Source organism: Cervus elaphus, chromosome 12 (assembly GCF_910594005.1).
Source record: "Cervus elaphus chromosome 12, mCerEla1.1, whole genome shotgun sequence".
Classification (NCBI taxonomy): Eukaryota; Metazoa; Chordata; class Mammalia; order Artiodactyla; family Cervidae; genus Cervus; species Cervus elaphus.
In genome coordinates this window covers 21337955-21362251 of record NC_057826.1, presented here as the reverse complement: position 1 = coordinate 21362251, position 24297 = coordinate 21337955, and the positions used below count along the sequence as shown (strand labels likewise).

Here is a 24297-nt window from a genome sequence, read left to right as displayed (position 1 = left end):
CAGAGAAGAAAGAAGAGGCTCTGTTCCTTGTCCCTCCATGGAGGAAGAAAAGAAGAGAGCAGACATCCTGCTGATGAAGGGCGATTAAGTTTTGCACGTGGTATATGATAAAATCCACCACCACTACTACTCTCCACATCCCCCACCTCAGGAAAAAACCCTTTGGTAAAATTGGCATTACCCACCAATATTTTGGAGGTGGATTTGTGTCTAGGAGGTGATGAAGGGAGTGTGAGTCTGACCTTGAAGTGGAGGTGGCATGAGAGGAGTGCCACCCAGGTGCCCCAGGGACTGCAACAGGGTCACTACCCTCAAGCCGCTGGTGGTCCAGTTGGGAAGACTCAACCCCAACATGTACAAAGGTGGACGACAATTAGTAAAACAACAGTTCAAACCAGCAACAGAAAGGCCACCTCAGGCAACATCTGATTCGTTGTCCCAGGAATTGTCTGGACTGTAATTGCAAGAGCAGCTTAAAAAGAGGAAGAAATCCTCCGCCTGCAGCAATCAGGGAGGGCTTCACTGAGGAGGTGAGACTCCCAGCAGAGCTCAACATGGTGTTAGAGGAAGAGGCTGGGAGAGCATTTATGCCCATGAGACCCAAGTGGGACCTTCTGTGAGCCTGGTGTGATGATGCAGGACAGGTCCTGGACATGTCGTTCAGGAGGTGCTGAGTACCTCATGCCTCGAGAGAACTTCACCAAACAGGCAGTTGGGGCTTTTTTCACAGAGTCCCTGACCTCACACCACCTCATGTTTCCTCCCCTAGGACCACACCCGCGTGGTGAGCCCCATCATTGATGTCATCAGTCTAGATAATTTCGCTTACCTTGCTGCATCTGCTGACCTTCGTGGAGGTAGGTCCAGAGCATCTCCAGGAAACAAGACAGCATCTCCCTGCCCTTTACCTCCAGAAAACGAAAGGAGATTGTATAGAGCTGTGGAGTTGGGGATGAAGGACCAGAGCTGGCAGCTGGAGGCTCCTGGCATGATGAGGGCAGAGTCAAGCTAGTCTCCAATCTTTTCCTGCCCCCAAACTTTGACACATCCTTCTCAAACACAGCTAGCCCAGGGAGGATGGGCACGAGTCTTGGCAGAAGAACATGATATGACAACTATCTTGGGAGTGGGGAAGGGGGAACCCTCAACTTTGCATGGATTACTGACTTGTACACCCCAAAATGGTATAGACCTGGCTGAATACAGTAGCTATTAACCACATTTAGCTATTGAGCTCTTGAAGTGTGACTCCATTTTCAGTGTGAATCGAGATGTGCAATAAGATAAAATACACACCAGGTTTTGAAGACTTAGTTTGAAAGAATGTAAAAAATCTCATTAGTAATTTTTTGTATTCATTATGAATATGATCATCAGTTTGAAATGATAGTATTTTGGATGATCTTGCATTAAAAATACATTATTCAAATTAATTTCATATGTCCTTTCTTTTAGATATGGCTACTAGAAAAATTTAAATTGCATATGTGGCTTGCATCTCCAGCTTACAAAGTATTTCTTTTGGACAGCTCTGATCTAGGCCTTAGAGCCATGCTGTACAATACAGTAGACTGTAGCCACTTTGGGCTATGTACATTTAAGTTAATTAAAATTAAGTAAAATTAAAAACTCAGTTCCTAAGTTGCCCCAGCAGCACTTCCAGTGCTCAATAACCACATGTGACTTGCGTCCACCATGTTGGACAGGGCAGATGTAGGATACTTCCATCAACGCAGCAAGTTCTACTGGGCAAGCGGCTCCAGAGAATCTGTGGCCAGGAGCTAATAAGCAGAGTGGATTTCCTCTCTGGGGCTCAGATTTCCAATAAATGGACACAGTCATTAGTTAGATGTTGAGGATGAACGGGAGGGAGCCAGGCATTTCTCCTTTGGGAAATCACCTCAGAACCTTGGCACTTGCTCTTCTCCCACCTAGAATTCCCTTTTCCCATCAGTCTGCATGGATCAGTCCTTCATTCAGGTTTCTACTCAAATGTCACCTCATCAGAGAGTCTTTCCTGGCTGCCCTTATTAGAATAGCATGGACATGTTTCCTGTCTTTTCTTTCTTCCTTTTGTTTTTTTAGCACTTTCACCCCCAACTGACATATTATCCATTTATTGATTTATCTTTGTAAGTCTTTGTCTTACCCAGTAGATTGAAACTCCATGAGGACAGGGATCTGTCTCATTCTGAATGAAGGAATGACTACACCAATCAGCCAGGGCCCCCTGCAAGCTGGGTTCTGATCAAGAGAGACTCTCAGGGGGCAGAATGAGGGGACAGGAGCCCTAAGCCCCATCCTCACCCCACTCTGACCCCTAGGATTCGACTGGAGCCTGCATTTCAAGTGGGAGCAGATACCCCTGGAGCAGAAGATTGCGCGGACAGACCCCACCAAGCCCATAAGGTCAGAGCTGCTGTGGGTTCTGGGGAGACGCCTCCCTTCCCTGAGTCAGAGGCTTTGGAGGCCGCTAGGGGCCGGTTCAGTCCCCAGGGCTTCTAGAGGTGCACGATCTAAGGGCTGACTCTGTTCTGAGCCCTGGAGAGAGAGAGATCATAGACCAAAGGACGGGCCAGACATCCAGCCTCAGTAACTCCGCAAGTGGGTGATCGTAGGGTAAATGGCCTGAGCCCTGGGGCCATCTAGAGGGGCTCAGATTCTCTAGCTAATGTGTTACCTCTTTCCTCTCCTTGCTCCCAGGACGCCTGTCATAGCTGGAGGAATCTTCGTGATTGACAAGTCCTGGTTTAACCACTTGGGAAAGTATGATGCTCAGATGGACATCTGGGGGGGAGAAAATTTTGGTAAGTTGGGGAATAACCACAATAACAATAGTAGGCAAACCCAGATTGAGTGTTGTCTATGTGTAAGGCCCTAAGGACTTTATACACATTGACTACTTAAATTCTCACAACGAATCTCTGAAGTACCATTCTACTGGTAAACTGAGGCACAGAGAGGTTAAGTAATTTGTCCGGAGCCACATATCTAGTAAACAGAGATGAGGTGGTCAGGGAGAACCTGTGGCCACGTGGCTAGACATGTGTGGAGGAACTACATGGCTGCTTACCTACCAGAAAGGCTGAAGGAGAGGTGGTGTGCAGTAGAGGGTGATGCTTCAACATAAGTAATAGGGTCAGACCGTATTACTGGGTGCAAACCCTGGCCCTACCACCTATAAGCTGTTTGGCTCTGGGTAAATGAAAGCCTCTCCGAGCCTCAATTTCCCCAAGAGGCTGTCATGAGCACTAAGGAAGAAGATGGATGAAGATACTGGTGGCCATTATTATTACTTATGAAGCCATAGGACTTCCCAGGTGGCTCAGTGGTGAAGAATCCACCTGCAATGCAGGTGACGCTAAGAAACTAGGAATCGACCCCTGGGCTGGGAAGATCCCCTGGAGCAGGAAATGGCAACCCACTCCAGTATTCTTGCCTGGAGAATCCCATGGACAGAAGAGCCTGGTAGGTTACAGTTCATGGAGTCGCAAAGAGTCAGATATGACTGAGCGTGCACACGTGTGCGCACGCACACACACACACACACACACACACACACACACACACACATGACACCATAGGAACCCTTTAGCTCCAGAAGGAAAGAGAAGAGCCAGTGACCCTCGAGGGTTGTTGGTGAGGTTCATGAGACAAAGGCTGGATACAGATGGAACACTTGATGTAGGGGTTTATGAAAGGGCCTATTTACATGGTGTGGACAAGTTATAGGGAACCACAAGGGACAGGGAAGGGCTAGGCGTGTGACTGCTGGGAGGTGCAGCCACCCCTAGGTCCAAAAGACGGGGACAGAGCACTCCCCAGTACAAGCTGTGGTCTTGGGGTGGCTGCAGTCAGCCCACGCACCAGGTGGAAGGTGTCAGGGGATGAACATCCACCCTCACTCTCCCCCTGACTGCAGGCTGAACCTGTCCTAACTCAGGAAGGAAGCCAAGGGGTGTGGCCCACACAGTAGCCTCCCAGATGAAGAGCAGGGTGGAATAGGGCAGAGAACAATCCCAGAGGTTCTCCAGGGGCCGGAGGGAGGGAGACCAAGAAGCCCATAAAAGACAAAGGCCTGTCCTTGCTGTTCCTGGACCCACTCAGTCCTTTGCAGAACCTTTCCCACTGATTCCCTTTTCATCCTAACCCGGTTTCTTGAGAAGTAAATAGACCTGGTGGTATCTCACCCATCTGACAGGTGGGCAAATTGAGGAGGATGCCACCTTCCAGATCTCAGTCAGGAAACTCCACATCTGACAGGTGTAGGATAAGCACCTTTACTGGAGGGATCACTTCAGTGTGGTGAGGTATGATGCAAGTTACGGTCTGTGCTTCTGGGCTGAGGGGACTAGGTCTTTCTTCCCTCTCGGACTGGGACAGTGGGGCAGACGGGCACTGGGGCTTTGACTCAGAACCAGCTGGAGTGGGAACAGGCATGGGATTTTCTCCTCCTTTGTAACTTACTCTTGGAAACGGTTTCTAGGCAGGCATTCGGAGGAGTCAGTGCTGGGAACTGGGGTGCAGTGACCCTTCCATTCTGACCTCCTTTCATGTATGTTGGGCCAGAGTGACCTCTTTTGTGTCCTTGGTCTCAGCCAGAAGGGAGCTTTGGCAAAGCCGGTTTCCTGTAAAGTCTCAGAGGGCTGAGAAACTAAGGATCTCTGCTGCATCCAGAGGCCTTTTTCTTTTTCCCTTCCTTCTTCTTTTTTTTTTTTTAAGGCTGGGGCCTGACAGAGAAACAAGTAAATGATCAAATAGCTAACTTTAAACTCTGCCTGAGGCCAGGGCTCAGTGGTTGGGGGAACTTGAAAGGTGAACCACGCAGTGGTTCTAGGGAAGGTTTTGTTTCTTCGAAGAAATTCAAAGAAATTCCCAAGCTAGCCCTGTAGCTCAGACATTCAACTGCTGGGACCAGTTTTGAACAAGGAGACTCCACCGCTGGTGGGTTTGGGCCTTTTGTTCTGTTCCTTTGTGGAAGGAAGGGAGGTGCCTAAACGGAGACTCCTTCCTGTTTCCCCTGAGAGAGCCAAATGTAGGCAGGCGCTCAGAGGCCGCCCTGAGCAGGGGTGGCAAATGTGAAAATGCTTGGGATTCTCATTAGGCATCCTTTTCAGGTTGCGTCAGATCATGTTACTCTGCAGCTCAAGACCCCACAAGGGCCCCCATGTCTCTCAGAGCGAAACCCAAAGTCCTCAGACCATCTGCCCTTCCCCTACAAGACACACCACCAACTCTGCCCTCAGCTCCTGCTGCCCCAACCTCTCCCTCACTCCCGCCGACTGCGCTGTTACTTCTAGATCTGTGTCCTTGCTGGTCCCTCTGCCCGCAGTGCCCAAGAGCCACGTGACTCTTCCTCTCCTCCTCAGGCCTCAGCTCAGATGTCTCCTTTCATGGAGAACATCCCTAATCAGCCTCACTAAAATTGTGGCCCCACCCCCAACTCCACTCATCATCCTCAGTTTTCCTGCCTGCTCCGTCCTCTTCATTGCGCTTATTACCATCAGACAGATATTATGGGCACAGTGGTAAAGAATCTGCCAGTGCAGGAGACACACAGGAGCCAGTGTTCGATCCCTGGGTCGGGAAGATCCCCTAGAGGAGGAAATGGCAACCCATTCCAGTATTCTTGCCTGGGAAATCCCATGGACAGAAGAGCCTGGAGGGTTACAGTCCATGGGGTTGCAAAGAGTCGGACACAACTAGACCGACTATTCTACTCATTTTCTTGTCTACTTGCATTTTTGTTTCTTATTTTACTGAGTTCCTGTCTTCTCTCACTAGAGTGTGAGGAACTCTAGAACAGTATCTGATGGGTCGTAAATAGGTCTTTGGTAAAAATCTGCAGAATATACTAAAGAATCTGGTTCAAATAATGGGACTTGCTGAACAAAGTATGGACTTTACATTACGGTTCTGCAACTGAGTGTGGGGGTGACCTCAGAGAGGTTATTTAACATCTTTGACCTTCATAGTTCTTACTAAAAACACAAGGATCATAACACCAATGTCATATGGTAGCTGTGAGTATTAGACATCAGCCATAAAGAGTACAAAATGCTCAGTAAATGCATGATGGTTAACTGCTTTTGTTGTTGCCATTGTTGCTAGTAATGACAATAAGTAAACAATAATATGACAATATGGGGTATGTGGAATAAAAGTGAAAGTCGCTCAGTGGTGTCCGACTCTTTGCAACCCCATGGACTATACAGTTCATGGAATTCTCCAGGCCAGAATACTGGAGTGGGTAGCCTTTCCCTTATCCAGGGGATCTTCCCAACACAGGGATCGAACCCAGGTCTCCTGCACTGCAGGCGGATTCTTTACCAGCTGAGCCACAAGGGAAGCCCAAGAATACTAGAGTGGGTAGCCTATCCCTTCTCCAGCGAATCTTCCCAATCCAGGAATTGAACTGGAGTCTCCTGCATTGCAGGTGGATTCTTTACCAACTGAGCTACCACTAGGACCACCTGGGAAGCCCCCAGTAGGGCCAGTGGTAGCTGCAAATCGAGACCACGAGGGCCAAGAGGGTGGTCTGGGCCAGCCGGGAAAAATGCCAACTGGAGCAGCCTTTTACTTGCTTGGTGTTGATTTTCTAGCCTCTCAGTTCTGACGAGCAGATGTGTTCATCCTTAGCTCATGTCTGGATAGGACTTTCTAGGCAGAGGCTGGAAATGATTGATGTGCGTCCCTTTGATTCAGTTTTCCTTCTATTCATGGTCTTGGTGTTCCTTCAAAACTTTTCCTGCTGCTCTGCCAGGGCTTAGATGTGGGGAATATGTGTGGTGTGTGTGGAGGGGGTCTGTGTGTGGGATGTGTGTATGGAGAGTATGTGTGGTGTGTATGTATGATGTACATGTGGAGAGTATGTGTGTGGAGGAGATGTGTGGTATGTGTGTGTAGTGTCTGTGGAGAGTATGTGTGTGGAGGAGATGTGTGGTATGTGTGTGTAGTGTCTGTGGAGAGTGTGTGTGTTTGGAGGGAGTATGTGGAATGTGTGTGTGTGGTATGTGTGTGGAATGTATGTGTGGTATGTGTGTGGAGGGTATGTGTGTGGTGTGTGTGGTATGTGTGTGGAGGGTATGTGTGTGGAATGTGTGTGTGTAGAGGGTATGTGTGTGTGTGGAGGGTATGTGTGTGGAATGTATGTGTGGTATGTGTGTGGAGGGTATGTGTGTGGTGTGTGTGGTATGTGTGTGGAGGGTATGTGTGTGGAATGTGTGTGTGTAGAGGGTATGTGTGTGTGTGGAGGGTATGTGTGTGGAATGTATGTGTGGTACGTGTGTGGAGGGTATGTGTGTGGTGTGTGTGGTATGTGTGTGGAGGGTATGTGTGTGGAATGTGTGTGTGTAGAGGGTATGTGTGTGTGTGGAGGGTATGTGTGTGGAATGTATGTGTGGTATGTGTGTGGAGGGTATGTGTGTGGTGTGTGTGGTATGTGTGTGGAGGGTATGTGTGTGGAATGTGTGTGTGTAGAGGGTATGTGTGTGTGTGGAGGGTATGTGTGTGGTATGTATGTGGAGAGTATGTGTGTGTGGAGGGTATGTGCGTGGAGGGTATATGTGTGTGACGGGTCTGTGTATATGGAGGGTATGTGTGTGTGTGTGGTATGTGTGTGGAATGTATGTGGGGTATGTGTGTGGTGTGTGTGTGTGGTGTGTGTGGTATGTGTGTGGAGGGTATGTGTGTGTGGAGGGTGTGTGTGTGGAGGGTATGTGTGTGGTATGTGTGTGTGATATGTGTGTGGAGGGTATATGTGTGTGACGGGTCTGTGTATATGGAGGGTATGTGTGTGTGTGTGGTATGTGTGTGGAATGTATGTGGGGTATGTGTGTGGTGTGTGTGTGTGGTGTGTGTGGTATGTGTGTGGAGGGTATGTGTGTGTGGAGGGTGTGTGTGTGGAGGGTATGTGTGTGGTATGTGTGTGTGATGTGTGTGTGGAGGGTATATGTGTGTGACGGGTCTGTGTATATGGAGGGTATGTGTGTGTGTGTGGTATGTGTGTGGAATGTATGTGGGGTATGTGTGTGGTGTGTGTGTGTGGTGTGTGTGGTATGTGTGTGGAGGGTATGTGTGTGTGGAGGGTGTGTGTGTGGAGGGTATGTGTGTGGTATGTGTGTGTGATATGTGTGTGGAGGGTATATGTGTGTGACGGGTCTGTGTATATGGAGGGTATGTGTGTGTGTGTGGTATGTGTGTGGAATGTATGTGGGGTATGTGTGTGGTGTGTGTGTGTAGTGTGTGTGATATGTGTGTGGAGGGTATATGTGTGTGACGGGTCTGTGTATATGGAGGGTATGTGTGTGTGTGTGGTATGTGTGTGGAATGTATGTGGGGTATGTGTGTGGTGTGTGTGTGTGGTGTGTGTGGTATGTGTGTGGAGGGTATGTGTGTGTGGAGGGTGTGTGTGTGGAGGGTATGTGTGTGGTATGTGTGTGTGATGTGTGTGTGGAGGGTATATGTGTGTGACGGGTCTGTGTATATGGAGGGTATGTGTGTGTGTGTGGTATGTGTGTGGAATGTATGTGGGGTATGTGTGTGGTGTGTGTGTGTGGTGTGTGTGGTATGTGTGTGGAGGGTATGTGTGTGTGGAGGGTGTGTGTGTGGAGGGTATGTGTGTGGTATGTGTGTGTGATATGTGTGTGGAGGGTATATGTGTGTGACGGGTCTGTGTATATGGAGGGTATGTGTGTGTGTGTGGTATGTGTGTGGAATGTATGTGGGGTATGTGTGTGGTGTGTGTGTGTAGTGTGTGTGATATGTGTGTGGAGGGTATATGTGTGTGACGGGTCTGTGTATATGGAGGGTATGTGTGTGTGTGTGGTATGTGTGTGGAATGTATGTGGGGTATGTGTGTGGTGTGTGTGTGTAGTGTGTGTGATATGTGTGTGGAGGGTATATGTGTGTGACGGGTCTGTGTATATGGAGGGTATGTGTGTGTGTGTGGTATGTGTGTGGAATGTATGTGGGGTATGTGTGTGGTGTGTGTGTGTAGTGTGTGTGATATGTGTGTGGAGGGTATATGTGTGTGACGGGTCTGTGTATATGGAGGGTATGTGTGTGTGTGTGGTATGTGTGTGGAATGTATGTGGGGTATATGTGTGGTGTGTGTGTGTGGTGTGTGTGATATGTGTGTGGAGGGTATATGTGTGTGACGGGTCTGTGTGTATGGAGGGTATGTGTGTGTGGAGGGTATGTGTGTGGTGTGTGTGTGGAGGATATGTGTGTGGTGTGTGTGTGTGTGTAGTATGTGTGGTATGTGTGTGGAGGGTGTGTGTGTGGTATGTGGAGGGTGTGTGTGTGATATGTGTGTGTGTGGAGGGGTTTGTGGGATGTGTATGTGCACATATGTGGAAGGAGCAATCAGGAACACATGCAAGGAGTGGGTGCACCCCAGGAGCTCCAACCCAAGCATGTGCCTCCAAGGGGACCCCAAAGCAAGGGAAGCCAGCTCCTTCCCACCTTCACTCTGTGGGGACTTGCCAAGGGGCCCCTGCCCCTCCTGACGGCTGCCGTCTCTGCAGAGCTGTCCTTCCGGGTGTGGATGTGCGGCGGGAGCTTGGAGATCGTGCCCTGCAGCCGGGTGGGCCATGTCTTCAGGAAACGGCACCCGTACAACTTCCCCGAGGGCAATGCCCTCACCTACATCAGGTAGGTCACAGTGCAGAGAGCATCACACTAGCAGCCAGGACACCTAGACCCCAGCCCTGTCAGTGACTCCTGTGACTTTGAGCAACTACCCCAGTCTTAGTCTCCCCATTTGTCCCTTCCATTCTGGGATCCTGGTACTTTCAGAGCTGGAAAGATGAAGTTGGGGGTGTCTTCTCCAGGCCTGTCTTGTCTTGACTGTCTTTGTTCATGAAGGTCTTGGAAAACTGGTGAAACGACCAACTGGGAGCTGCCCTCCACACACTGGGTCCCAAGTACTGGTCATGGATGCTGTGTCCTGACTCTGACTTGGTCAGCATCTGCCCACCCGTGTTCCCAGCCACAACGTGCGCTTCATCTTGAAGTGGAGTGGGCAGGTCCTGAAAGACCACCCCCCTCACCCACTCTCCTGATGGTGGAGGCAAGGGGAGGTCGGAGGAGTGCCATGAGCACTCTCCCCTTCCGAGGCCGAATCTCCGTCTGGTCAGACTTGTTTGCTGACAGCAGGGGCTCCTCAAGTCTAGCTCATCAAATGGCCTTTTGTTTGGCTTCCCCTATTCCATTTCACTGTTTTTATAGTTATGAAAGTAATACATGGTCACTGTAAAAATTCAAGCTGTATCTATGTATATTCTATGTGTATATATATATGTACCTATACTGTACATTATGACTTTTGCTCTTCATATCACATAGAGAGAAAAAAGTGAAAGTTCTTTTCACCCAGTCTTACACCTATCCTCTTGTTCTCTCCAAAATAAATAGATTTCTAGCCTATCATTTCAGGTCTTTTTTGAGGCTGTGTAGTACTCTGCCATGTGGACATAATTCATTATTCTTCTATTGATGACCATTTAGGGTTGTCACCAATGTTTTATGACACAGATATTCTTGTATATGTCCCTTTGCCCACGTGCTGGTATTTCAGTAGAATATAGCTCCTGTAAGTGGAGTGTCAGAGAGTATCCATTCCCCCAGATTTGATGGATACTGACAGATTGTCCTCCAAACAGACTGTTCTCATGGATACTCCCACATCAGTGCCATTTTGCATGCACTCCTGAACATCTCTTCACCCTGTACTGCACAGAGCTGATCTGGATCGCAACCCTAACTCTGTCCCCAACCTGGTGACCTTATTTTGCTTCTTCCTCTCCTTTTAGGAATACCAAGCGCACCGCAGAGGTGTGGATGGATGAGTACAAGCAGTATTACTATGAGGCCCGGCCATCGGCCATCGGGAAGGCCTTCGGCAGGTGGGCCCCTTCCCTAGCCTTGTGCCTTTGCTCACAACCTTAGTGAAATACTAAATCGTGTGTACTCCATAGAAGCGTTCAGTGTCTCCTGAGCAACTGAACCCCACACCCCTGGGCTCTTGGGAGACTGTAGGGTATACGAGACAGAGACAAGGTTCTGGTCCTGGAAAAAGAAGCAGCCTCATGGGGAGAAATAACCAGAGAGGGCGTACTTATGCAAGCACTGCCCATCCACCAGCTGCCTACAGGATGGATGTCTGTGGAAGTGCTTAAGGATGGCTGTCTGCAGAAAACACTGGGGGTTTTGGCTTCCTTGCTGTTTCAATCAGACGGTGATCTGTTAGCTTATTTTTCTGCCCTGGAATGTTATGACTACAGTCTAATTAAGCATTTTCAAAATCAATTGAGTATGACATGACCAGTATTTTTTTTTAAGTGATAGAGAACTAGAACATATCAGATTAGAACAGAAAATAGCAGTTGATTGCAGTTGAGGATAGATACTGTTTTGTGAAACTCTTATTTTAGTTCTGTGTCCATATATGCCCATGGGTATACTGGGTCACAATGTAAGATGTATATATTTCTTACTTAATGTTGTGGTCAGAAATGTTTGAAAACATTATTAGTGATCATCAGTGAATTTTCCTCTATTTATTTGTATCTATCCCTTAAAGAAAAAAAGTTATGTCACTCTTTGTTTTAGTGAGGAAGTAACATTTGCTGAGGGCCTACCCTGTGCTAGGCACTAATGTCTATTCATTTGACTCTTATAAAAACCTTTGGAGGTGGATGATTGTACCCCAACTTTACTGAGAACAAACAGGCTCAGAGGGTGGTGCTGGTCTTCTGTCAGTGGCCATTATGATCCCTGGTGCTGATCAAGATGTTCATGGACACATCAGATGGTTCTTATTTGCCAAATTTTTGGAAAAATGTTTGAAACCTGGTTTTCTTGTCTGTAGACGCTTTCTGCTCAGCTTGAATGCAGGAAAGGAAAACTACTAGTACATTAAGGCTCTGCTCTCTCTGTGAAAATAAGCACCAGGCAATGGTATGCCCACTGAGGTCTCAAGGAGGAAGAAGCCAAGATTAAAGCGTGGCCCCAATTTGAGGAGAGAAATAAGGCATGGCCAGGAGCCCTGGGGCGAGCTTGCAGCTCAGAGAATGAAGTAACGCTGGAGGGCAGACTTAGATAGCTAGCTCCGGAAAAAGGGACCTGCCCACGCCCCCCTACCCGGGGAGGTGGAAAGAGGGGGCTGACCTCCCAGACTTCTTCCCACTGCTAAGCCTTTCCTCCTCCTTCTCCAGCGTGGCCACGAGGATCGAGCAGAGGAAGAAGATGAACTGCAAGTCCTTCCGCTGGTACCTGGATAACGTCTACCCAGAGCTCACGTGAGTGCGGCCGTGGTTCCTCATCTGGCCTGGGTGGGGGCCAGCGGCATGGGGAGCCTTGACCCTGATCTCTCCCCAGCCCAGGCAGTCTGGCTCTTTCTAGCTGTTGGTGTTTGTCTTCATGTGATGGATCTGGAGGAACCTGGAGGATGTTACCAGGAGTGAAGAGTAAGGTGTGGTAGGAGCAAAGAGTTTAACAGACTGGGCCTTAGAGCTAAAAATGGATGTTGTCGGGACTTCCCTGACAGTCCAGTGGTTAAGACTCTACACTTCCAGCGCAGAGGGCACAGGAACTAGGATCCCACCCACAGCCAAAATTAATTAATTAAAATACTATTGAAGAAAAGAAATGAGCATTGTCCCATTAGGAAAGCAACAGCACATTATGTAGCAAAGGCTGCAGAAACATTCACTTCCTTTGACTCTCTTCTCTCCCTTCTGGGAGTTTAGCCCAAGGAAATAAAGCAAATAAGCAAAAAAACTGTTGACAAATAAATGGCCACTGTAGGCTTCTTTGCTGTGAAAAAAATAGAGACACAACTAGCAATAGGGGCTGGGTTTAGTGAATCATGATGCATTGATCTAAACAAATACTATGTGTCAATTAAAATTATAATCATAAACTGTGAATAAAACATGGGGAAATGTTTGCTTCAGCAAATGAGGAAGCAACATGCAAATGGTGTATGTATGTGGGCTGTAGGACAGTACCCTGTAATGACTGGGGGGCCTGAGGGTGGGCAGAGCTGATTCTTTTTATTTCAAAATCCTTCTCAGCATCTTGCCTATGTCATTCCTCACCTCCTCCAGGTCTTGAGTCATCTGTCCCTCCTGCAGGAGACCCCCCTGACCTCTGCATTTGCACACTGACCCTTTCCCAGCACTCTCTGCTTCTTTTCCTCGGTCACCCTTATCATCATGGAGCTTCTATGTGGCCAATTAATGTTATTGTCATCTTCCCACATTTGACAGTAAGCTCCATGAGGCGAGAGGCATTTATCTGTCTTGTTCACTGCCTTATCTCCAGCCCCTAGAACAGTGCCTGTCACAGAATGGGCACTCAATAAATAGTTTTATTTGATTTGATTTTGGTGTGCTAGATCTTGTTTTGGTGCACAGGTCCTTCCTTTTGGCACCCAGGTTTCTCGCTAGTTGTGGTTCGAGGGCTTAGTTGCCCCATGGCATGTGGGATCCTGGTTCCTCACCTAGGGATGGAACCTGCGTCCCCTGCGTTGGAAGGCAGATTCCTAACCATTGGACCACCAGGGAAATCTCTAAATATGTTTAACTAAATAAATTGCATAGTCAATAAGGTTCAGTAATAATTTTGAAATTAACATTCTCCCTTCTAAAACTGTTATCTCAGGAACAGCTGTCTCCCAAAGGATGCTGTCATGATTTTCCAGAACATTCCACTGCTCAGAGCCTGCGTATCCTCAAAGGAGGCAAATCTTTGAGGGAAGATTTGATTTGGGGAAAACAGCCACGGTTAGGTTATAACCAAGTCCAGTAAATAACTTAGTTGATTAACCCAGATATTACAGTCCTGGGTCCCAAACACAGGTTAACAAGATGGAAACAAGTAACAAGAATAAACTGACTCTGTGAGCAATGTTCAAGGAATTCCAAAACAATTTGAGCGGCAGCAGCATCCTTGGAGAAAGTTGGCGGCCTGGATAACCCCAACTCCCTAGACAATGGCTGTGAAAGGAAGAACATTAATTTATGAAAGTATAATAAATGAACAGCTTCCTCAAGTGGCCACTTTTAAAAGGATGGTTTTATTCAGACGTGCCATTTCTGAGTGAAACAAGCATAGTCATTTCTTTATGTTCTGTCAGAGTTCATGTTATCTGGTTGGAGCCAAGGACTCCAGGCCTCCGGCAGGAGCTGGGGAGCCGTGGAAGGGGGTTGAGGATATATGCCTCCTCCCACACCCCAGTCCCCACACAGTGCCCCATGTCATCCCCTGAGGACCAGGAGGAAGAAGTATTGATAGTTTATCACTAGCATCAGTCTGGATCCGTCACAAGACAGGAGAGTGGATGAAACTAGCTGTGCTAAATGAGGAGCATAAGTCATCTTCCGTTTGTTTGGTCACCATGTGGAAGCTTAAAAAAAATGAATTTTTGATGTTAAGGTAGAAACTGCAGTTCATTCTTATCCAGGTTACTCATCGTCAGCCTGTTCCTTCATGTTCTGCCTCGGTTCTCAGGGGCCTGGAGTGGATCCGATTGTTAGATAGAAAGGAGTTCCACAGGCCCAAATGATACCAAGTTTCCTCCACACAAGATCCCAGGAGTTGGGCCACACTTGAATGTGGTCAGTGGGGAGACTGAGGAGGCTGAAGGGAGAGGACTGTGCTTTCCTAGGCCTGCCTGCAGTCCTGCTATGGCTCGGCCGCTTTTCCAGATCAGAGTTCTGCTGCTGGCTTCAGCAACTGCTAATATATCACTTTTATGAGGATGGTCAGGCACAGTTGTGCAGGCTGAGCACTGCACAAGCATATCACATTTGAAGGGTGCTAGTCACACAGTATTGTGCCTTTATTACAACAATTCCTGGCAAATGACAGCAAAAGTCTTCTAACAAAATCAGTATATTATGATGATTTTCTAACATAAGTAAAATGTCTTGAAAAAAGGATGCCTATTGCTATTTCTAGAAAGGCATCATAAGGGCTAATGGGAGCCCTGGCAGCCCAGTTCTGAGGTGGTCCACAGAGAAGGAAGCAGATGCAGACTTAAGAGAGCTGCCAGCAAACGGGAGAGCTTAGCTTGGCTCTGCCAGGGAGCAGGGGAAGGGTGATGATGGCCATCGCAGCTGCTCCAGGGCTGCTACCACTTAGACACCTCAGGAGCTGCATCTGGTCTTTTATCTTATTTTTTTAATTTATTTGGCTGCAGCAGGTCTTTGTTGTGGTATGCAGGATCTTTAGTTGCGACATGCAAACCCTTAGTTGTGACATGTGGGATCTCATTCCCTGACCAGGGATCGAACCCAGGCCCCCTGCATTGAGAGCACAGAGTCTTAGCCACTAGATCACCAGGGAAATCCCTGAATGTGGTCTTGAGATTGCTGCCTGAGCCCCAGGTTTCCTCCATAAGGATCTTTTGAAACCTACCTGTTTTACTTAATAGTATCTTATAAACACTTTCCCGTATTACCAGATATCCTTTCTCAGAGTCGTTTTTAATGATGAAGGGTTTTCGACAGATGAATCAGAATTTACTTAGTCCTTCGCCTATTGATGGATATCTAGGAATTTCCAGTGTTTTCGGTATAACTAGTCACTCTGAATGAGTATCATTTAAACTAAATCACTGCACTCATCTATAATTGTTGCCCTAGAATAGTAAGTTTCAGGAAGCAGGATCATTAGGTCAAATGTATATACATTTTTAAGGCCTTTGATACATAATATCACCTTGTCCTCTAGAAAAAGTGGGCCAGTTTATGCTCCCATCTGTGGGGTATGAAAAGATCCAATCCCACAGCCGTTGCCAACACTAGGTAGTAATATTTAACACATACACTTAAATATATAATTTGTATATTATTTATATATTATAAGATCTTCCCTGGTGACTCAGATGGTAAAGAATCTGCTTGCAATGTGGGAGACCCAGGTTCAATCCCTGGGTCAGGAATATCCCCTGGAGAAGGAAATGGCAACCCACTCCAGTTTTCTTGCCTGGGAAATCCCATGGACAGAGGAGCCTAGTGGGCTATAGTCCATGGGGTTGCAAGAGTCGGATACGACTGAGTGACTAACACTTTCATTTATATATATACACTTAAATATTTTATGTATATAAATACATAGAAATTTCCCTGGTGGTCCAATGGCTAAGACTCCATGCTCCCAATGCAGGGGGCCTGGGTTCAATCCCAAGTCAGGGAACTGGATTCTACAAGCTGCAAATTAGAGGCTGCATGCCACAACTGAAGATCCTGCAGGTCACAACAAAGATCAAAGATCCTGTGGGCTGCAACCAGGATTCAGCATGGCCAAATAAATAAATAAATATTTTAAAAATGAATAAATATACATATATGGCAAACAGACAGTGGTTAACTCTTTAATACATATTTCCTTAGTTATTAGTGAGACTGAACACATCTTCATATTTGTATATTTTACATTCGCCTCTTCAAAGCAACTCCTTCCTGTCATCTCGATAGTGCACACTGAGCCCACATCTGAGTCTTAGCCTTTTCCTCTTTCAGGACAGGGGAGCTCCGGCTTCTGGTTTGAGCTCTCTCCCACCAGCTCCTCTCAGGCCTGGCCTGAAGGGCAGTCCCTGGGGCTCCCAGAGCTGCCCAGAACCCAGGGGGTACCGAGGCCCAGTCTTCCCAGGGGGACCCCTGCTCCCTCACCTTCCCCTGTTGCCAGGCTTGCCCCTCAGTGTCCCTCCCCATGGAGACCTGGGTGCCCTGGGAATTGCCTGGGCCTGCTTTCTGGGTGAGCGTGGGTCACCCGGGAAGGGCAGAGGCCAAGCCTGACCACTGCCTTTTCTTTCAGCATCCCCGTGAAGGAAGTGCTCCCAGGCATCATTAAGCAAGGGACTAATTGTTTAGAATCCCAGGGCCAGGACACAGCTGGTAACTTCCTGCTCGGAATGGGGATCTGCAGAGGGTCTGCCAAGAACCCCCCAGCGGCCCAGGTATGTTGCTTGGGACCTCTGGGTCAGGCCCAGGAGAGGGGTTAGGGGCCTCCTTCTGCCCAGTCTCCTCCTCTCTGGTCTACACCCTCCACAACCCATTTTTCCAAGGACCCTGCAAGCTGCCTCCTCACACTTTGCTCCTTGGGTCTGCTCCCGCCATACTCCACCCGGTTTGTAGCCTTTCACACAGTTGCCCTGTGAGCACCACCTGGTTTCTTCTTGCAGGGGCAGAAATGCCACCCAAACAGAACCCAGTACTCTCCTCGGATGCAGCTGTGGGCAGCCTGCATAGACAGGCAGTCCAGGATTCCTGTGAACACGTGTCCAACATATGAGTTGATGCACCCACGTCAAACTAGAGCAGGTCGTGGAGACCCCGGCATGGACCTGCCCCCAGCTGCCCTGCTCCCATGTCCTGTCTTTCTTCCCATCCCCTGAGCCGGCTCATACATCTCTGGCTGGCTCCAGCTAAGCTTCTCCATCCCAGTATTTTATTATGAAAAAGTTCAAACATATAGGAAAGTTGAAAGAATTGTACAGTGATTTGCCATCCACCCATCCCTAGTATTTGTAGAAAATTCTACCGAAATACACAGTGTATTTGCTTTATCATCCATCTACACATCTATCCATTCATTGCTGTCCTTTTTGGCTCGGCCTTTCTGCTTCTTATCTTGCAGGCCTGGCTCTTCACTGACCATCTCATCCAGCAGCAGGGCAAGTGCCTCGCTGCCACCTCCACCTCCGTCTCCCCAGGGTCCCTGGTCGTACTGCAGGCGTGCAACCCAAGAGAAGGCAGGCAGGTAAGCCTCCTTGCCCCCAGGCACAGGTTGGCCAGCAGCGCGGGGGAACATAGTGAAGGTGTTACATATAGACTCAAATAAGCCCTCCAGAGTGAGGACAGGGGGCTTAAGCCAGTATCCAGGTCTAGTCCGTTGTTTTCATCATGAGGAAGTACCTTGGGTAAACAGTTGTTAAATGTCCATCCTGCATCCTGTGAGCTCCATGCAGGCAGGGACTATTTTTATCTTGTCAGCACTGTATCCCTAGCCGCTGACAACCAGTACAGCCAAAACAAATGTGAGGTTTTAATAAGAACCTATGCCACGGGTTTTACGTAGATCATCTCATCTAATCCTCCCAGCAGCCCAGCAACCTGGGCCTTAGTGTGTGCATGCGTGCGTGCTAAGTCGCTTCAGTCATGTCTGACTCTTTGCGACCCCATGGACTGTAGCCTGCCAGGTTCCTCTGTCCCTGGGATTCTCCAGGCAAGAATTACTGGAGTGGGTTGCCATGCCCTCCTCCTGGGGATCTCTCCAACCCAGAGATCAAATCTGCATCTCTTATGTCTCCCGCATTGGCAGGCAAGTTCTTTACCTCTAGCACCACCTGGGAAGCCCCAGGCCCTAGTACTAACCCCATTTTAAAAGTGAAAAACCGAAGCTCCTTGAGTTTAAGAAATGTATCAGATCATACTACTGGGAAGGGGTGGAGCTTAGATTCAAGCCCAGTGTGACTCCTAAGTCCACAGTCCTGCCCCAGCACATAGTAGGTGTTCAGTAAGTATCTCCTGACTGATGGCTGGTTGGGGAAACTGAGACCCAACCACAGTGCCTTCCAAGCTGGCATGCCCGTCTCACGTGAACACTGCCTTTTCCTTGTCAAACTTTCACCTGCCCTGTTTTCATTAATCCTGGGAGACAGGTCAGGCTCGCCTGTTGAGGAAGAAACAGATGCTCAGAGAGATGCAGTCACTTGCTCAGGGCACACAGCAGCTGGTGACAGAGTCAGCCCCGCTCCATTCCTGGCTGAGAGGGCTGCTCGTCTGCCCGGGAATGGACCGGAAGGCCAGAGTTCTGCTTCAGCCCCTCCTCTGCCTGCCCCTTCTGGGTAGCCCCCACTGTGCCTGACCCCAGCCAGCTCCCTGGCCAGCTTGCAGGGCAGTGAAGGGGCAGGAGGGCACCTGGCACTCTCATTCAGCCACCAGGGTTTTCTTCCCTCCCCCTTTTCTATTGCCTGGGTCAGTTCTTTCTTTAGGGATGACTGGCAGTTTGCTATTTCATTCTGGAAAAGCAATCAGATCCTTCCTCTCCCTCCAGCCTCCGTGTGTGTATGTGTGTGTGTGTGTGTGTGTGTGTATGTGTGTGTGTGCGTGCACGTGTGTGTTTGTGTGTGTGTGTGTGAGAGAGAGAGAGAGAGAGAGAGGCTTGAGTGCCATGGCCTGCTCACTGGCTGGCACGCTGTAGCACGTCCTGCCAGCCCCTGCCTTCACTGCCCCTGCAGGGGTGCAGGTCCCCAGGCTCCCCTTCACCTGGGGTGCTGGCCTCTGTGAGAGTCAAGCCTTGAGCCCACTCCCACCTGCTCCTTGCTGAGGCCAAAGTCAGGGCAGTAGCTCCCAGGGCAGCCACCCCTCTCTGTGTTCCCCTTCATGCTGACCCAGGTCTCCTAGGAATCTCTTTGGCCACATTCCTTCTGGGCCCCCAACAGCGGAGCCCCTCTTCCAAAAGGACAGGGTGAGCAGCTCCCCCACTACCAGTGACTTCTCAAGTCTGGGCCTCCGTACCTAGTCCTCTGTTGACCCCATTTCTGAGGCCACCCCATCAGTTGTGGGAGAGATACCTGTGCAGAGCAGTGTCACCCTCTTCACCTCTCTGAGCCTCCATCTCCTCACTTATAAAATGAAGGGCTCCCTCCCTGGTCTCCCTTGTAAGGAATCTACAAGAACTGAGACTGTGGCAATGGAAGGGCACCGTGAGGTGGTATTTTTTCTCTGGCCAGGCTAGAACCTAGTGACCAGGAGACTCTGGGGGAGGGAACCCCAAGACTGTGTGATGGCACCAACAGGAAATGAGAATCCCATGATTTGGGGAGCACTTCCTCATGACTGATCGATTCAGTCTTTACATTCATTCTTCATAGAACAAAACTAGGTGAAAGATGGATGAAAGAATGGCATGGCCCAGCCATGCCTAGCCGGGGAGTGTGGTCAGCCCTTCCCAGGGGGTCAGAGACTAGAAGACCACAGGCAGTAGGATGCTGTGGGTTCCAGAGGGACCAAAGGCCTTATCCTGCCCACTGCCCAGGACCTTTAAGCCAGGAATCCCTCTCTGCTGGGACCACATGGGCAAGAAAGCCTGGTTCTCAGCGATCCGTATCCCACAGCCCACACTCCTAAGGGAAATCCAGACCTGCAGCACCTCCCCCACACCTTTCACCTTGTTTCCATCTCCCAGATGGTTCCCTTCTCTGCCTACACTGTGTCCCCCTGCAACTGGGGCTGCTCATCTCCCTTCTAACAGTGGCTCCAGTAAGTACATGGCCCCTCCCACCCAGAAACTAGGACCCCACCTGCAGATCTTCAGCTGCAACTGAAGAGACTGGGTCTGTGTCTAAAGGGAAGCTGGAAATGCAGATTTCTATGTGAAGACTAAGCCAAACTTTAGATAAGTGCTGTGCAGGCCAAACAAAATCCACCTCTGGGTTACATTCAGCCCGTGGGCCTCTGATCTAGACAGTAAATTTGTGCCAACCTGTGGAATCAAGAGTGCATCAGAAGGGCTGGGCTTAAAGCTTGTGTGTGGGGTGCAGTGCCTCTTATGCAAAGGACACAGATGATTTAAATGGGACTGTGTCCTAGGGCCACTTACACCCATGTGTAATGCGGGTACTGATGTTATTATTATTATTAATCCTTGTTTTTCTCTCCCCCACCCCTTTTCTGCCTCTCCCCTCAGAGATGGAGGAGAAAAGCCTCTTTCATCCAGCATTCAGTCAGCGGCCTATGCCTGGAGGCCAAGCCCGCCCAGCTGGTGACCAGCAAGTGCCAGGCCGACGTCCCAGCCCAGCAGTGGCAGCTGTTGCCGCATACATGACCATAGCCCCCGGCCTCCTGTACCTTTTGCATGAGACTTTGGGACCGGAAGGGGGTTGGGGTGGGGGAGTGTAAAGCGGGCCGTCTCCATCTCGTCACATTTCTGCCGGAATCATCAGCCAACACTGCTGCCACGACACACGATGCTCCAAAGCTTGGACGGGGAGGACGCAGGGGGATGCCCTGCTTGCTGTCCTGGCCGCCACCCGGCCTTGTCTGGGGATAACTGGACTGCGACTGGGCAGCCTGGCCCTTTGTTACTGCCCTTCACCCTCCCAAGGCCTGGACAGTGGTTTGGGGCCTCTCCTCGTGGGCTGGGGAAAAGGAGGACAGCAGCCCCCACAAGTCTTGCTGGGCCCCCGGGGCCTGCCTGTGGGGTTGGGCACAAGAGGAGAGCGTGGGCAGCCGTGGATAGGAGGCAGGCAGAAGGCAGAGGGAGGGGCAGCCTGTGGGCAGGTGGGGAACAGGAAGAAGTGAGCCGCTCAGGGGTCTGTCCCGGGCAGGTGCTGGGTTGGGGGCAGGAGGGATGGGAGCCAGGGCCAAGGATGAGTGAGCTGCAGAAAGACGAGAACAGAAAAGCTGCAAAGCATGGGAAAGAGTGGGTCTCGCCCAGGGACCTAGTTCCTCCCAGGGCCCAATGCATCCAGTCCCACGCTCTGGTTCCCACGTTCTCAGCAAGACGCTCCAGGGGCAGCCTTGGGACCCAGTTTATTAAACAGATCCCACTTCTGTTTGGATATGTGTCAAGACAAGACCTCTCCCTTGGACCTTAAAGACCAGCGGGTGCCCTGAGCCTCTGCCTGGGCGCACCGGGTGGATCCCTGTAAAGACAGGCACCACTGAGCCGCCCCGTCCTCCCTGCTAGATTTTGACTCCTGCCTTCTCTGAAGCCCTTGCCTCTGTAAATACAGTGCCGTTAGGGGATTGGGGTGCAGGGCGGTAGGAACGGGGAGCATCGTTAAGCCGTGGGGACTAAGTCATCCAGGCTGGACTCCCCACTGCCGGAGGGAGGCCCTCGGCTCAGCTACTGCAGCGGCCAGCAGGCTGGCTGGCGGCCCCAGTGTGTACAGAGTTCCCAGTTCTCCTCACACCCACTGGGTCTCTCTCGCTCCTCCAGGGCCTGGTCTTGGAACCACTTCTGCTATTAATATTTCCAACATTCCTCTTCCCCCGCCCCACTGGCCTAGGCCGAGTGATCTTAGGCAAAAGTCTGGTGATACCAGGATTCCTGCAGGGGGCAGTTTGGGGGGGTTGTCTCCCACCCAAAGCAAATCAGCCTGGAATGCCTAAGGAGTTCATAGATTCTGGAGGGCCCAGGAATCTCCTGAAATGTTCCCCCAAATAGTGCATGTGTGTGCATATATGCATTGTCCTGGGGAGAGGATCCATGGATTGTCCCAGGTTCATACAAAGGTCTCTGACTCCCAGAGGGTCTGGACTTTTCTGGATTGGAGCTGCCGTGCCCCTCCCCCTCCATAGTGTGCCTCAACTGCTATTGCCCCGCTCCCTCTGCACAGCCTTGGGGCTGTGGTCCGCCACTCCCACCCTGGAGGGCTCTCACTGGTTTCCTTTCACCTCCTGGCTCTCTGCAGTGCTCCTGGGCCTCAGCCTGCACCCCCTACACTCACAGCAAGGAGCCCTTGGCCCCCAGAGCCACACTTTTCCCATCCTCTGTGAGATGTTGACCCACCGCCATCTCCCTTGTGTGTGTGTCTACCCCGGCGGGTAGCGGGGGCCTTTGGGACAGGAATCTCAGGCATCCCTTACTGAATGTAAGAGGACTGCCATTCAGCCTTTCAGAGGGCCCCCTCTTTCCCTGTGATTGGGCCGGGCTCAGCACTTGTCAGCTTCCTTTGGGACTCAGCCCTGTTCTGTTTTTGCTTTTCCTCTTCTTGACCAAAGCATGTGCCACTCGCTGTCCCTGAGGACCTCGTCTTTATGAAAAACACCTGGAATAAAACCACTTCTCACATGGGCATGTGCACCAGCGCCTTCCTTTCTGATTCTGGAGCCAAGGGCTTCAGCACCTCCCTCCTGCCCTCTATTCCAGAAAACTGAGCACGCTCAACTCTCACCTCCTCCTGCACTGGGTAGCTTGCTCCTCCACCTACATCCCCCTCCATGGGACCCCAGGGACTCCTGGACAACAGGCTGGCCACCCTGGGGGAGGCCATGAGATGGGGCAACTGGGTCCAGAGCCCAGGTTCTTGTGACCTCATCATGGGACCTACTTGGGGCTTCGAAGTGGAAACCAAGGGGCTTCTCTGAATGCTTGTCTTTTGGTTTCGCCAGCCCTCTCTCCTTCCCTAGGTGCCAGCTGGCCCCTCTGGACTGCCCTTCCTCTCCCCTGCCATACAAGAAGGCAGCGGTAAAAATGCAGGTGGGGCATTTTCCTTAGTAAAAACAGCGAAGTCATTCCAACATGAGTCTTACCACCCTAGCCTTGTTTGCTTGGGTAGCAGATGCTCTGTCTAATGTTTCCATAGAAACCAATGGAAAGCCCCCACCGTTTCTGTGATCGGAAACTGAACCTACCCAGGTAAAAATAAGCACGGCCTCGGCACACACATGAACTGTAGTGGGCAGGCCAGCACGTGACTAAGCCTCCCCGGACACAGCCATTCCCGCCCCCACCCCCACCTGGTCTCAGGGCCGCTCATTCGGAATTCTCCAAAACTGACCACCAGGCCCGATGGGCCCGGAGCAAAGCTCTGGCTGGTGACTGTTCCAAGTACACGACGTGGCTGCGGAGTCCATCTGTCCATCGTCTTCTCAAGGAGCACAGCCCACTGCCCATTGCCTTCTCGGGCCGTCCTCCCGACCTGGCTGAGTCAGCCTTCCTTCCCCCTAGTTTTATTCCCACCCTTGAAGGGCTCTGGTGCTGGCTTCTCCTGAGTCATGCTCTCTCTTGCCCTCCTCTAAGCCTCTCCAGAGGCCGTTCTCTCTCTCACCCCTCTCTTTTTTTCCCCTGGGAACTAAGGCTGTCTGCTCTTAACCAGCCCCTGGAGGATTTAGTAAAGCCCTGGGGCTGGCCAATTAACCATTAACCTTGGGCCTTATGTAACCCGAACCTGTCAGAAAAGAGGAGTCTTCCAGAGAACCCAGGGAGGGGAGGCGGGGAGGGGAGTCTGCATGGGGCCAGCAGCAAAGAGTCCTCCGTCCTTGGCCTCTGTGACTTGCCTTCACAAAGGCTCCTCCTGGAGAGACTCCTGCCTCCCCTGGGATGGGTATCTCCGCTCACAGCTAGGAGAATATCACCCAGGCAACATCTCTCCTCCCAGGGGTCTGGCGCCCCCAGGCCTGTGGAGGACGGTTTCCAGTGGGGTGTGGTCCTCTTCCCACCAAAGAAACAGGAAAGGAGACCTGGAGAGGAAGGGCAGGAGTTCAGGGTGTCTACAGCTTTATCCTCGTGAATGTTCTCAGTGTCTGTGGTATTTCTGAGTCCCCTGTGACACTC

General features: G+C 50.2%; 1 protein-coding gene across 2 annotated transcripts in view; it reads left to right on the top strand.

Moving 5' to 3' along the window:
• GALNT16 (polypeptide N-acetylgalactosaminyltransferase 16) overlaps positions 1–22812 on the top strand; it is a 95531-nt gene extending 72719 nt beyond the window's left edge. For both annotated transcript variants that reach the window (XM_043920010.1, XM_043920009.1), the window contains exons 8-16: positions 770–857; positions 2325–2409; positions 2704–2807; positions 9528–9654; positions 10815–10907; positions 12219–12302; positions 16828–16969; positions 17650–17772; positions 20704–22812. In XM_043920010.1, the coding sequence (XP_043775945.1) occupies positions 770–857; positions 2325–2409; positions 2704–2807; positions 9528–9654; positions 10815–10907; positions 12219–12302; positions 16828–16969; positions 17650–17772; positions 20704–20841 (984 nt within the window). In that variant the 3' untranslated portion in view covers positions 20842–22812. The remainder of the gene's footprint in view (positions 1–769; positions 858–2324; positions 2410–2703; positions 2808–9527; positions 9655–10814; positions 10908–12218; positions 12303–16827; positions 16970–17649; positions 17773–20703) is intronic.
• The last annotated feature ends 1485 nt before the right edge of the window (positions 22813–24297 follow it).